At 44.1% G+C, this 15,119-nt stretch overlaps 1 protein-coding gene across 6 annotated transcripts in view; it reads right to left on the reverse strand.

Annotated features, from left to right (window-relative positions):
- SPRING1 (SREBF pathway regulator in golgi 1) overlaps positions 1-15,119 on the reverse strand; it is an 80,145-nt gene that overhangs the window by 55,537 nt on the left and 9,489 nt on the right. For 2 of the 6 annotated variants that reach the window (XM_073223439.1, XM_073223438.1), the window contains 2 exons: positions 12,777-12,928; positions 12,262-12,375 (listed from right to left, as the gene is read on the reverse strand). In XM_073223439.1, the coding sequence (XP_073079540.1) occupies positions 12,262-12,375; positions 12,777-12,928 (266 nt within the window). Of the gene's footprint in view, positions 1-1,148; positions 10,380-11,866; positions 12,039-12,261; positions 12,376-12,776; positions 12,929-15,119 lie in introns of those variants that run through there. The other 4 variants (XR_012125788.1, XM_017660892.3, XM_017660893.3 and 1 more) reach the window with 4 other exon arrangements.

Genomic DNA, 15,119 nt, shown 5'->3' on the forward strand with positions numbered 1-15,119 from the left:
TTTTTCTGTACATTTTTTCAAGAACCGCATTTTTATACCCCCTTTATTAAGGGCCAAAAGAAAAGATATGAACACATGTACTTTCATTGAAAAACAGGACAGATAGCGATTGAAACGACAGAGGCATTTAGAAGAGAAGCAGTGAGGTATGGTGAAAAGAAAAGTGGGCCACGAGTTGGGACACAGAAGTTGCTTATTTTTCTCATTCATTTGATGAACACTTATTAAAAGAGAATATGTGACATTACACTAGGTACCAATGGTTTCATACTCTGGTCTACCATTCACTTTAAAAAATTAAGTTCTTGCCTGTGCTGTTCTAGAAAACAAACAGAGGTCAGTCATTAATCTTTCCAGGGCCTCATTCTCCTCAAGCAAAGTGGGGACAATAAATATACCTGGAGGGCTGCCAGTAGGTAGAATAACACACCTAAGAGAATTTGGGAGTATCAGGAGTCAGCAAGTATAATAATATTACCAGTATGATACAAGGAACTATTTGTATTCATCTTCCTTCCTTACCTAAGGTGAAGTATTGCTTCCTTCTTGATGAAATTTTTCACGTACCAGGACTTATCCATGGAACATGAACCACATAAGCTTCCTTGTCTTGTAGAAAACAGTTTTTTTAAGTGGGTTAATATTTAAACAGTACTTCCAAAGGAGGGAGGACCTTTCAATGCATTAGAAGTAAGCCAGAATGAAAAGAATTAGCTGGCAGTACTTGAAAATCTGCCACAGATTGTGAAAAAAAAGAGGAAAGAATTATCTGCAGAATCTTCAAAGTTCCTGGGATTGCATTCGTCTATCTCTGCCAGCAGATGGCGTCGTGGGCCTGCAAGGTTGTGTTAGTGCCGTCTCTGGCAATGAAAGGACAAGGGCAGAGGACACCCAAAGCTGCGCTACTTGGATACGTGCGCACCTTGTCAATGACTTTGCAGAGGTCTGAGCAAGGCTAAGACTTCTAAACACATTCGTGGGTGGGAAAAAGAGGTATGTGCAACAACAATGTATTTATAAAGGCTGCAGGGATCTGACAAAATTTGCGAGTGGCTTGAGGTCTAAACTGCAGCCATCCCCTGAATAGACATCAGTGGCGGCAGTAATGGGGGTGGAGGAGGAAGGCATTTAAAAGAACTTTATGCAACTTAGAATCAAATAATTATCCCTTATATTGCACCCATTCCAAGAAATTACATCATTCATTACAATCAAGTAGTGTTAGATAGATATCATAACAAAAGCACAAGCAACAAAAATCAGATAAACTGACTTCATCAAAATTAAACGGTTATGCCTCAAAGAACACCATCAAGAAAGTTAAATGACAACCCACAGAATGGAGAAAATGTACGCAAATTGCATATCTAGTAAGGGACTTGTATCCAAAATACATAAAGAACTATAGCAACTAGATAATAAAAACACAAGCCAATTTAAAAATGGGCAAAGGATTGAGATAGACATCTCTCCAAAGAAGATACACAAGCAGCCAGTAAGTACATGACAAGATGTTCAACATCATTAGCTATCAGGATATGCAAGTCTAAAGCACAACGGGATACCACTGAAGGGATACCACTTCATAACCACCAGGATGGCTATAATCAAAGGGCTTACACTCTCCTACCCTGGCTACCTGGCTCCACAGCCGGCCTGGCATGCATGCCACCTTCCCAGCTTGGGGATCTCCAACTCATACTTCAAAGCCTCATTCAAGGGTCATTCATTTGGTTACAAAATGGTAAAGTATAATAGGATCCCAGTTACCTTTTTTGTTAAATATACTAACACGTGAGTGTGGTGTATGAAAATAGATACACACCAAAGAATAGTGATTGTCTGTTGATGGAAGGATTGTGAAAGCTTTTATTCTCTTTTTATATTGCTCTAATTTTCTATAATGCAATGTATTACTTTGTAATTAGAAAAAAAAATTTGTATTTAAAAAACATGTCATTTTACTCTTTACTCTGTAAGTCTTCTCTGCCTTCCTCACTCACAGAGTAACACCCCCCTATCCTCACATTTATAATCCTGTATGGCGGGTAGTGACATAATTGCCTGACTCCCACAACAGACTTTATATGATCTGAAAGCACAGACCATTTCTAAATCCTCATTCTACCCAACATACCCAAATGTCTGCTTTTGGTATGCTCAGTACACACAGTATCACTAAATATCAGCCAGTATCTTCTGTTTAAAGCCCATATGAAAACCTTATTTTAGACTCTGTATGCTTTGAGGAGTAAGCAGTATAATGCCATCAATGCTTTGCATTAACATGAGGGATTATTTTCCTCTTTGCCCCTGCTGCCAGGAAACTCAAACGCATCAACCCTGTTGCTGTCTCACAGCAGTATGTCTGTCTGCATTCTATTTTAAATTGGTTCTAATTCTATTTCTACTTTACTAATGTCTTACACGTTTTCTCAGATCCTTATAGAAAATAAACAAGCTTTATGCGAACATAGGTCTATGAAGGGAGGTCTATGAATATAGTGTAGATTCACTGTAGGGCCAAAACTCCATGTTCAAGAGCAAGAAAGATCTTGGTTCAATCACTACCCTGGTTTAAACCACTAAGGCAGTGTGTCCCTATGCAAAGCAGTTAATCTTTGGGCTTATTTCCTTAAAATGGGAATTAAAAGACCCACCTACCACATAAGGGTGGTTGATAGAATTAAAAGAAGCCTTTAGAACGAGAAATGGTTAGAATTGTCATATCACAACAGGCCAAGATAATGTACCTGGACCTGTATGCACTTCCAAGAGATGTAAATTTCACAAACGACTCCACCATCTAGTGGTGTAGCCTCAAGCAAGTTAACCTGCACATCAGAGCCTTCCCCTGCGACATGTAGACCAGAGAGCACACCTGCCTCAGAAGGTAGCACAGCTTAAAAGAGACGTTGCATATGCAGAATGGTACACTGCAAGTACCAGCATTTTCCCTCTCTGGTTAAGAGTGGTTGAGACCCAACGTACTGTGCGTCTCAGTGATTGGGAGAGAAAGGGTAGCCACGGGCACATATCAAGCCTTGGGTCATCACAGCACCAGCAGCAGACCAAAGTCACCTTCCCAAGTCCTGTGCACCAGACAGACAGGACCCGGGAAAGGGAAAGAGCACCAACATGCCATCACCGTCAGATGCCTCTCCATCTACAGGAAGACGGTCACTGTTTCAGGGAGGAGGGCCCACACAAGCATGCGTCCCACAGTCTCTTGACAAGAATTATGCTGAAAACAGAAAACCTGTGGAATTGGTGCCACCAAGTGGCACAGAAAGCAAATGGTGTCTCTGTGCCACCAGCAGCTCACTCTCCTCTCCTCTCCCATTCCTCTTCTGTCCCTCACTCCATCCTCTCCTCTTTCTGCCCTCAAATGGTGCCCACCAACAGCATTTCACCAGGCAGCTGCCCTCAAAGGTTTGCAAAGGCTGCAGTGAAGATAGGCTTTAAGATCACAGCAGACTCAACTCCACGGTTCCTCCCTGCGCAAATCAGGTCAGTGAACTTATTTTGTCAAATAAATGAGCGCAGCCGACTGCTAAGCTGCTCCAAGTCCTTTCGGCTCGGGCTTCCAAGCTGGCACTTGGCAGGCTGCAGGCAAGGCACAGGGAGGGTAGGCAGGCACTGAGCAGCTGCCCAGATGAAAGCCTCCTGGGAGAAACTGAGTCCAGCACACGAGGGGTACTCCAAGCCTGGAGCCTCTGGAGGAGGGAGCACAGCAGATTCCAGCCCCAAACTGTGCCCGCCAGTGGGTCCCGTGGAACACATGGTAATGTCTGCATACTGAGGCGCCTCCTGCCCTCAAGCACCATTATGTAGGCCAGATGCTTGACAAAGCAGAGCTGGCTTTGGGAGAAGCTTGGAGCTCGGATCATCCTCTCACTACACCAGACATCCCAACCTTTTTATGTGCTTTATTATTTAATTTTCTGCATCTAGTGATTCACAAGCATGAATAGCATGCTTAGATCTGGAGCAGGGTTTCCCCCATCTTTCTCTCAGCTCTCTCAAGAGAGCGGAAGTCGGCCGTGACAGGTCAACTCTGGTAGGCCGCCTATAATTTATTGTGAAGAACATAAAGACTTCTTGCCCCACTATGTAAAAAATCAAAGGAAAGGGGATGCGGAAGTGCAAAGCCAAATTTGTGCTCAACTACGAAAGGGCTCCCACCTCTAACCCAGCTTTCACAGGCCAGTGATACAATGAACGTGTACGTTCCTGCAGTTATTGGCTGTAATTGGATTAAATCAATCCAAAAGGAACTGCTTTAAAGTAACACATACAGCAGGATTCTGCTTGAGTTGTGGACTAAACCAAAACACACATTTATTTACAAAATATAGGCAAAATTTTACACTGAAACTTGAGTGGTTATGGCACAATTTAATTTCTTTGTAATTTCATACACGTGGAAGTGTAATTTTCTACATTTCAAGGTTTCTGCCTTGTAATCACAAAAGAAATTAAAGGAAAAGCTTTTACTGAGCAATGACTACAGAAGCCCTTATTAGGAATTCCAAGATGCTCTGGGATCTCAGGTTAAGCACATCTAAATAATTTAGCACTGTGTTAAAGTAAGCTACATAGTACAGTTCTGTGCTTCCTGCCAAAAGGCAGCTGTTTTTATGATGGAAAACACAGCAGCTGTTCTCACAGGTGCAGAGCAGCGATACATGATAAGTCAGTCCCAGCAGAGAACACGGTGTCTATTTAAAATCTGAGGAGGAAGAGGCAGAAAATGGTTAGCCCCAGTTGAAATCTTCAGGAGAGAAGCCATGGTTTGCAGAAAATGGGCTCCAGATGGCTGGTCTCCACTTACCCCATGAGAATTGAAGCCAAGGAGCAAACTGCTTGGGAGAAAGGGGCTCCAAGCTTGCTTTAAAGCATGGTGGATCTTTGGCAAGCCACAGAAATCAGAATTCTCAATCTACAAGATACCTTAGCAATTATCCTCATTTGGTAAACAAAACCAGACATTAATTTACTCAAGGTCATTAATGGCTGTGCTCTCATCAATAAAATCAGGGTGCTACTTCCCTACTTCGTACTTCTGTTGACACACACACACACACCCCTCCTTAGTTAATAGTGAGGTGTAGCCAACATAATCTGAAATCCTGAATTTCACGGATAGTCAACACCACCTCTGATCCTGTGATGACCTGTAGGCAAGCTGAGCAGAGCTTTCCTACTCTATCCTACATAAAAAGTTTACAAATTTAAAAAGTCTAAAGACTGAAGGAACTATTTTTATTTACCCTATCAAAAATGTTGAAGGTACCCACTTTCAACAATAACAATGCACGTAACAATCCATCTCTAGCAGTGATGTTTTGGTTCAGCTGTGACCACAGAATATGAAATCTTGAGAAATAAAACCAGACCTCTGTTCATGTATCTGATTAGCTGCTTCATCTGTTGGTTCTAACTGGCCAGTTGTTTTGTTTCATTATATTAAAGGCTGTACTTCCATTTTAGAGAAAGTTCAGCCTTAACATCAGACACGAATCAAGCTGTGCACACAAAGTGACTGACGAGGTCCTGCAAGGACATGGAGTCAGCTGCGTGAACATGACCCACGCTGCTCTCCCCAGACAGCACACTGCCCGTCCACCTGCTCCCCTTCACGTCTGTGAAAGCAGACAGGTCAAGGAACGTCACGGACACCTGACTGAGTGACAGAAGGGATACCGGCCCCACAGGGTACTCACACCATGACCCACTATGCGTGGAAAAGTCCACAAAGAAGGGCCTGGTGGGTGGTGTGGCGACGCACTGCAAGTCAGGAAAAGCCCTTGTGTAGGGAAGAACTCTCATGATCCACCAGCTTCATTTTTTTAATTACCATGATTTACTTATGTGGTGTCTTTTTATAGTAATATGACTAGCTTTCCAAATGGAATCTGTAGTGGCATTTCCTATCTCCCCCCGCGGAAGTCACTCATGCAAACAGCTGCTGTAGAAGGGCCAGGGAGAGCAAATCTATTGTGGATGGAAGGGGGCTGTTTAGAAACTTCCAAGTCATTCTGCAGACAGGAAGGTGTCTGCACGTGGATTATGTTGTGTGCAAACGACAACATGGCAGAGTAATAATGCCGCTCCTAGAGGCAGCACTGGGCTGGTAGAGACCTGCAAGGAAGTAGCAGGTCCTATGGGATTTCAGAGTAATTTAATCAGCAGCACTTCAGCACAACAGAAAGCAAGAGCAGGGAAATAACAAGAGTCAGCTCTCAGCTCCTCATAGCTCTTCCCTTCAACCTACAGGGCAAACATGACCCGAGAATAAGGCCTTTCCACCTCAGCAAGGTGGACATTTGGAGCCGGATCGTTCCATGTCATGGGCACTGTCCTATGCACTGTGCGATGGTTAGCAGGGTCCCCTGGCCTCCACCCACCAGGGGCACTACCCCCCCGAGTGGTGACCAGTGTCTAGAGACATTGCCAAATGTCCCCTGGGGGAAAGCTGCTGTCCTAGATCAACTGGAAAAGTTAGTTTGTTAACATATGAACTACTTGTTTCTGAGTAATACAGGCTGAGAAAGAGAAGAAAAAGAGTTTAAGGCTTCCTTCGTTTAAAAATGCTTTGTGAGAAAAATTGGCCAGGGTCATAGACAGGCAGTTCACATCTCAATGATAAATGGTCAAAATGTGGAAAAGTTTCACCTCACCAGAAATTAAATGAATACAAATTAGAACATTGAGATCCATTATCAAAGTTAAAAAATGGTAGTACAGGGTTCCCAGGGATGGCAAAAGAGAAAACTCCTACGTTAGGTGACAAGTGAGAGTAACAACCGGTGAAAATAGTTACCAGGTGAATATGCAAAGCTGTATGTAAAAGTACATCACCCGTGTGTCATCTGTAGTGTAAAACAAGCAATGGTAAACACTAAAGGTTCTCAGAAGGGGATAACATTACTGTATATCCATGAAATCGATACACAGTCATGAAAAATCATTATACAGGACTGTTTGTTTCACAGAAAGACGTCCACTATAGGACTGTCTTCAACAGGAAAAAGTGCTCTCCTTCCTGCATAAAGTCACGAGGGAAGAGAGGGAAGATTGCGGCTGATATCTAGGTTGTGTGAGTTTAGGTGATTCCTTTTACCCAAACATATTTCTGAGTTGTCTGAAATTTTTTATCTTCCACTTGAGCTCTTCAAAATTGTAATAAAATTCATACCAAGAGCTTTATGATTGCCACTGTTCACCCAAGGTGCCCAGCTTCCAGATTACCTGACATCACTCCCTGCTAGGTTGCAGACACGTTTTGTGTCCACTGGGCTTCACTCACACGCACACCTCCTGACAATGCTGTGAGACACAGATGTGGTCCCACTTTATAGATTAAGGAACTGAGGCTCAGAAAAAGAAAGTGCCCAAGGTCACACTGTTATTAAGTAGTAGATATTAACTATGAGGCAGAATTCTCACTGGGCTGCAAGAAAACAAGCAACGTCTCTGCACATTCAGTTTGTCCATAAATGCCAGTGAAAGGAAAAGCTTTGCAAACTGTGCAACCCTTCCCAACAGCACCTCACAGTCACACCAATTGAGGCACTCCCCACCGGCAGAGGGCCCGGGTCAGCTCTGGCGAGTGAGCTGAAAGCTGCAACCCCTGCTCTAAAATCCTATTCCCTGCTTTTCCAAGTGCTGCCAAGCTTGCCCTTCAATGCCAGCTTCACATCACCAGGTCTGGGGCCACCTGGAGTCCTGGGCCTGATGGAGGCAGGTCATTCCTTTGTGCATGCCTGCCCCAGAGCCCTCTGTGCACTCCACGGTGCCCTTCCCTGTTTCGACATAGCTCTATGCTCCAGCAGCAAGGATAGCAATTCTCATTCACAATTGGAGGAAATTCTGTCAACTATCCTATTACCTTTAGCCTCAAAAAACTTCATAAATTTTTTCTTAACTAAAGGTATTTTCATCCTTTGATCTTCTCCTAAAATCTCAGTATGTATCAGGCACTTTGCAAGGCTCTGGATATAGAAAATTAAGACAGGTCCCTAATTCTAGAAACCCTTAGTCAAGGGAACCAGAAACAAGCTGAAGAAAGGAGAGCAGGGAGGGGTCCTGGGCTGGAAGGCTGGAGTGGGGGCACTGGACATTCCAGGTCCCTTGGTGGCTTCGTTATATAGTCTGTAGGGCCATGAGTTTCCAAAACAGTGAACATGCCTCTAATTGACTTAAGTACAAAAAACACATTCCAGGGCCAAATGAAAATGACTCTTGTATTAATGACCCAATTTGGCTATTTATGCCACCTCTCCCCTCTTTTGGCTCAAACCACTGAAATCTATACACTCTTATGTATAGATGTTTATGGGTGAGTCAGCCTGGAAACTGGCATGGAAGGGTGGACAGTTTTGGGGCAGGGGACAGTGGAGCTGGAGGTGGAGAGGAGGTTCTTGTTTTGGTTCAGTTAAATCTCAGTGGGAAGTCACTTCACCTCTACTCCCTCATTTATGAGGTGGGAATACAAGCAAGCTCAATTCTCTACCACACGGTTGTAGATGCAATGAAAGCACTGGAAATGCAAAACATGCTAGCCAGTAATTTGCGTACAAAGTAAACAGGCACAGGTTGACCTTTCATATAAACTGTTTTCACATTAAATCTATGTTATATTGCTCAAGAGTTCAGAAAAGCTCACAAGAGGGGTTGATGCAGTGACAACTCACAGAAGACAGATTCAAATACCAGACTTGGGTCACCAAAAAGAATGAGATGGCAAAACACCCAGACATACACATTTCTTTTACAGAGAGTTTGATTTAGCACCAGTGAATACATAGAGAACTCAAAAAGTACAATACAAACTGAACAGATTACTTGGGATCTAACATTAAAAAAAAATCACCAGTTTACCCTCTAAGGAAGCTTATTCAGGGGAACAAACTACTTTGGGAAGGTAGTGTAAGCATGTTACCAGGGTGCTAAGGGAAATTACTGCTACATACAGCAGGAACATACTGGAAGGCAAACATGGCCCAAAGAAAAAGCTCCCTTGGCAAGAAAAAACAAAAACGCTGAAAGCTGATGGTAAACTGGTGCCCAGTGCCAAGTTCAACAACTCAAACTACCAGAAAAATGAAAAAGGCCTCGCCCAATCCTGGGGCCAGTGAGGGACTCCAGGAAGAGCTGTGCGTCAACATGACTCCTTGGAGCAAAAAGCCATACTGTTCAAGGGGTACGACGTCTTGATCTGAGGACCAAATACTCTTGGCCTTGAGCCAGAGAGCTTTAGTATTGCACTAGAACCAGGGTGGGGGTGCCTTGAGCGTGTGGGCCAGCAATCTGCACATCGGGACTCATCTCACTGAGAGTAAACAAGGGTCTCTTACAGTAGCTTCTTGATGGGAACTTCAATTGTTGTCTTCTTCGCAAATCACAGGGAAACTGAGTATCTGTACCTGTTACACCTCCTAAAGCTGAAAGCAGTAAAGGATGCCTGCTTAGAGCCAGTCGCCAGATGTATCTCCACTTAGGAATCGCCTTGACACTGTGTTCCCATGACAAGAGAGGAAAGGAGGCTGCCGGTGGTGGTCTTCCTGGGGCTCCTGCTGTGCACAGCCGAGCAGAGCACAGTCATTTCAACAGTGCCAGTGCAAACAAAAACAGGTCCTCCAGGACAGTCAGTCAGTCCTCACACGTAGCTATACAACCATATCCAGATACCACCAGTCAAAAACCTGAGAGCACGTGGGGCCAGCCTCTCAACAGCTGACACAGGATCAGAACGGAACCGTGCCTCTGCGTCTGCAGACAATTCTAGATGTCAGGGTAATGGTGTTCAGGGCCCCACTCCTGAAGATGCTATTAAATCAAAGCTGAACAGAACTACATTGAGAGAACATGCGGGTTCAATTATTGGGGTGATTTAACTCGTGAAACCCAAGAACACACAAAACAACTTCCTTGAGCATATTCGACTACCAAGGCAAGGCATTTTCCTACATGAAACATAACTTTCCCACTACTCCAAGGAAGTCCAATAAATAACTTTACAGGGAAAGGCCCAATAGGGCCCCAGCAGCTGCAACGGCAGAGGTGCCTGGAGCGATCCCACCTCCATGAGCCTGCCCGCAGTTGTCTTTTTTGAGTGTGAGTCGTTGGCCTTTGAGAGAACAGTTCTGTCAGGTAAAGCCAGATGGTGAGTAAAGCAACATGAGACATAGACAAGGTCAAGGCTTCCATGAGATGGCACTCTTCTTGCATTGAAGCAAGGCTTCAGGCCCCAGGCTCTTCAGCAGTGCCCGCACCGTCTTCTGTGCCCCTCACGCAGGGAAGAGCTCAGGGGGGCTCTCTCCATAGCAGTACTTTGCTATGGGATCCCGGTAGGTGTTCTCGTGCTGCACGCTCTGTTGGCAAAACGGGGGAGACAACAAGAGCGCCATGAGAGCAAGCTTCACACTCCGCCCTCAGCACAGCCAGACTCAAGCGGGACTGCTGTCAGACAACTCCCTGCGGGGCCTGGACCCATCCATCTCCAGCCACTACAAGGCTCCAGGGCACTTTCTGTAACGCAGGCGGATCCTCGACACAGAACGCCAATGAAGAGCAAGAAAATGGACACGTGTTGCTGTGTGGCTGTTTTTTCTTAAGGACACTAGTGAATGTTGCAAACCATGAACCGGGACCTGGGCAACTGAAAACAACTATTTTTTTCTCAAATTATTTTAAGTCAGATTAAAATCAAATGGGTGTTTTGCACCTGATTCTGTGCTTCAGAGGAATTCAGCTCCTGGTAGCAAACCCTGCAGAGATGAAGGAGATGCACTTCACATCACTTCCATGAAGTTTTAGGTCCCTAAAGGTTTGGCACATGAGCCAAATCCCACAGTGCCGCACAAGCCTCACTTGGTCAAGCAACTGGGAAGTACGATTTCACCCAGGCCTTCATCCCTGATGGTTGATTTGTTCAGCAGTTTGTTTGCACACAGGCAACTTGAGTTTTTGGCTGGTCTAGAGGTATTAATTAGCCTAAGACTAAAGCTAAGCATCTATCTAAATTGTTAAGTATTAATCCAATTTACAGACACACAGCCAAATCCTCTCTTTGGGATACTGCTATCAAAACAAACTGGCAACCGGGAAATCTCTCTTTATGATAAAAAGACAAAGAAAGTTTAGCATCTTTGCTCAAGATTAGAAATAACTCCTGGGTTTTATCAGTTAAGGAAAGAAAATATTTTGCCTTGTCTAACATTTCTCAGAATGAGAAAGAACCTGAATCAAAATGAGTCAGGCGCTCAGCCTTCCTCCACATTCCCTTACAGCACATTCAAGGGGAGCTCTTACAGCAGCACACGACCATCAGGAATTTCTTCCTGTTTTCAGACGCACATTAGAATCCCTGAAACATTTACCCAGTGATGCAGAGTGCTCCGAGAGCAGGCCAGAGACAGAACAAGCGGCATAAAATCAAAAAGTAGATGACAGCAATCTGGCAAAGGGCCCAAGAGTTCCAGGGAATGACGAATGAGTCACTTATCAGACAAAGCCAGTACAATCGTGGACACACCATGAGGACAAGCCAGAAGAAACATGCTGGTTTTGTAACAGGCACTGTCTGGTGATCTTACAGAGAGCTCTGACCACCGCCCAACCACAAAAGCTCAGAGCCAAGGAGACAGCGCGCGGGCAGGGCAGGAGGCTTTCAGGTGCTGTTGGCAGTGGGTGCGGCGTTTGTGACCAAAGAGCAAAGCGTCAAATGACAGCATGTGAGGAAGCATCGAGGGCTGGACAACCTACCAATTTCCTTGTGTATTTTTAAACACCCACCTGCCCCATCCCCTTGAATTCTAATAAAAACCACAACTCTGTCCCAGAACAAATCACCACTTACTTCAAACAAGTGGTTGCTGGAACACTTTAGTCACATTTCAGTCAAAGATGGAAGGAGAGAACTTCTCTCAGGAACTGGACCATTAGGACTCCACCCAGACTAAAGTAATTTTGAGATTCCACTTGAACTGCAGACATGCCAGTCAGACAGGAGAAGTGCAGGCTGATTAGACCTTGATTTAATAGAAATATGGCACTTCCCTAGCTTGTATAAATCCCATGTTGACATTCTAACTACTATCATTCCACCAAACAGAGCTTGACACGGCTTCACTTGAATCTCTTCCCTGCTGTCGCCCCACCAAAAGGTCCCCAGTGCATGTTTTTGAGTTTTATTCTAGACCCTGACTCCTCCTACCCACCCATCCCCCAGCTAGAACCATGACAGTTTCTTACCTGGGATGAGGTCCTGCATTTAGCCAGACACAATTCAAAGTGATCTTCGACTGCCATAAAGAGGTTCTGGAATGCCACGGCTGCCCGGCTGAGGAAGCGCTCCAAGAGAAGTTGCTATGGAAACAAAAGTTAGTATCTGTCGTAAGTTCCAGGCTCAGCAGCACAAGGGAACTTGGATATTCCACCTAAACTAAGAAACTGCTGATATGGGAAAGGGACACAGAGAGGGAGAGAGCAAGCTCAAGCAAGCACTTGCAAGCACCGCTACCTCAGTCATCAGGCACCTGACTAGCAATATGTGGCCCATTCTGCTAAAGAACCATCCAAGTAACTGGGAACCACCACCACCTTTCCTTGTTGTAGACCAAGGCTACTTCACAGCAGCAATTTCCGACCCTACAAAGTTCCCTTCGGAGTTCTATTTTTAAAAGAATCTCATATGAAGACTCCAAAGTTCTCATAAAATAAAGGCGGAAAGAAAACAGTGTTGTAGGATGAGGGGCAACTCCGCATACCTTATTAGGCTGCAGGCAGCAGGACACGCAGTACTCGTACGCGCCACAGCAGCCATTGGACAGGCAGCCGTCACAGCGGTACTGCTTTGTGCTGGGGACATTGATGTTACAGCAGCCATTCACCAGCAAATCCTTCCTTTCACAAACGTATCCTGAAAGTCAGAGACCAAGCCGAGTATAAGCCAGCAATCCCCCCACTTTTCTCCAGGGGTCATCACAAAGCAGCAGGTGAAGCACCATGTGCAGAGACACAGAGAGAGAGCATCCTTAGCCTGGGGCACCCCAAGTACAGCAGAGGCAGCAATGAGACACAGTGGGAACAGGGCTTGCTTTCCCATGTGAAGCTTTAGAGGAAACGTGGACCTCCATATGGTAAATAGGTTACACGTCCTAATCTACCTAACACCACCTTTTTTAGACTGTTGGCATGTGTTTGACTTAATTATCATGTCAAGTCACACCTGTGTTTTCCTTTCATCTGTGGCTGAAGAAAAATGGCATTCTTTTTCAAACAAAAATCTGAAAATGAGAAAAACCAGGGCATACATTCCCAAAACTGAGATCCTTCTAGATTAAAAAAAACAAGACTCCCCTCCCACTCCCAGGTTTTACAAATAATCTTTTACATGCTTACCATTTATTTAGTAGTTTGGAGGGTTTTTTAAATAGAGGTGGTCACACCTAACCTTTAGAAACGGCCACAGGCTGTTTGTAAATGTACATGCCAGGGAGTCAGTTAGCCCTAAGCATTAGGGAAAGCCAGTACCCAAGGAAGAAAAATCCTCCTAATCCCCCAACCCACAACCCCACCATTTATACACACATGCTCCCTCCAACCCAGTCAATCTGTCCTCGACTTTAAGGAAAGGATCTCCTTGTAAAAGTAATGTACTCTTCAGAGCTGCTAAACAGACATTTCTCCACATCCTTCTGGGAGTGGGACAAAATAATGTAAGAGCATGAGGGACACTTGGCCCTTGGTAAACTCCCAGGTGCGTGCACGGCCCCCAGGTGCGGAGCAGCTGCTCCCTGCATTATTCCATTCCAGATGCCCCAGCTTCCTAATCCTCAGAGAATGAGACCTGGTGAAGTATAAGTTGTTTTCAGAAACTGCTCTGGAAAACATTGTCTGTGTGGAAGCAGCAGGCTCTGATAAAACAACAATGCAAGGGTCTAAAAGGGCCCTCATTTAACACTTGGCAAACTGAGGCCTTGAAAGAACCTGATCTCAGTCTCCTGAGAACTGGTGCTTTATGCTGCTGCTGTTTTTAATTCTGCCACTCTGACCTCTAAATTAAGATGTTGATGATTCTAATGTCATACAAGAAATGTTTCTGGGACTCTTCCTAACTATTCTTACTTTCTTCACAGAAATGATAAACAAACAAACAAAATCTAAGTTAGCCAGCACATTTCTCAAAAATCTGCCAAAAGAATAAATACACAGTAATCTTATCACCTCTATGTCAGGAAGATGCAAAATATCACATGACCAAACTCCACTTACTGAAATTACCTTTGTTCTTTGTATCTCTTCTCCACATTTTAAGTGTCAGCATGTATGCCCACTCTTTTTTTTTAATCTCAGGTCTCCTTTTTCTCCCCAGTACTAACTGCCAGTATTCAGCAACTAATTTCTCAAAGACAACTCATCAATATTTGTCCTTTTGCATTATTAATGTACTCATGCAAATATTACTTTCAACAAGGGTCCTGTAAGATCATAACCTCAGAGTGTGTGCTCCTATTGACTGAGAAGTTAACTTCTAGCCTTTGAAAAGTTTGTAATTTTAATTGGTTGTCTTATTTGACAACATATTACCCTGTTAAGAGATATAAACTTCTAGCTATAAAATAACAAAAACAAAAAAACCCATGTTACCCTGGCAGTATTAATGGTGGCACCTGCTTGCTAAAAGGCAAAAATTCCTACAAGCTTTATTAAACTACTTGTCTCTTCTCCCACCTTCCTGGAGGCAAAATAAAAACTGTGGCTCTTGGAATTTGATTGTTTGATTCTTGGGAACGTTTTTACTTAAGAAGTCAGAGAGTCAGTCTCAATTGAATCAATCAGAGGGAACTATTCTTTTGCCTGCTCTGACAAAAGAAAATGACAAATTACCATTCACAGTCTAATATTAAATAGTAAAGCCAAAGCAGAAGATTTCATCTTTTCTCACTGAGGTGTCATACAAACAAAATGGTGTATAAGAAAAAAAGCACTGGACGCCAAGTTCAGTCCCACACCTAGATCTGCCCAACAGCTTGCTGTGTCATCTTACAGAAGGAACTGCCCTTCACCAAACTTAACTCTGGTGAAAAAAGGACCAGGTTATTTGCAAT

This window comes from Manis javanica, chromosome 15, assembly GCF_040802235.1.
Source record: "Manis javanica isolate MJ-LG chromosome 15, MJ_LKY, whole genome shotgun sequence".
Taxonomy (NCBI): domain Eukaryota; kingdom Metazoa; phylum Chordata; class Mammalia; order Pholidota; family Manidae; genus Manis; species Manis javanica.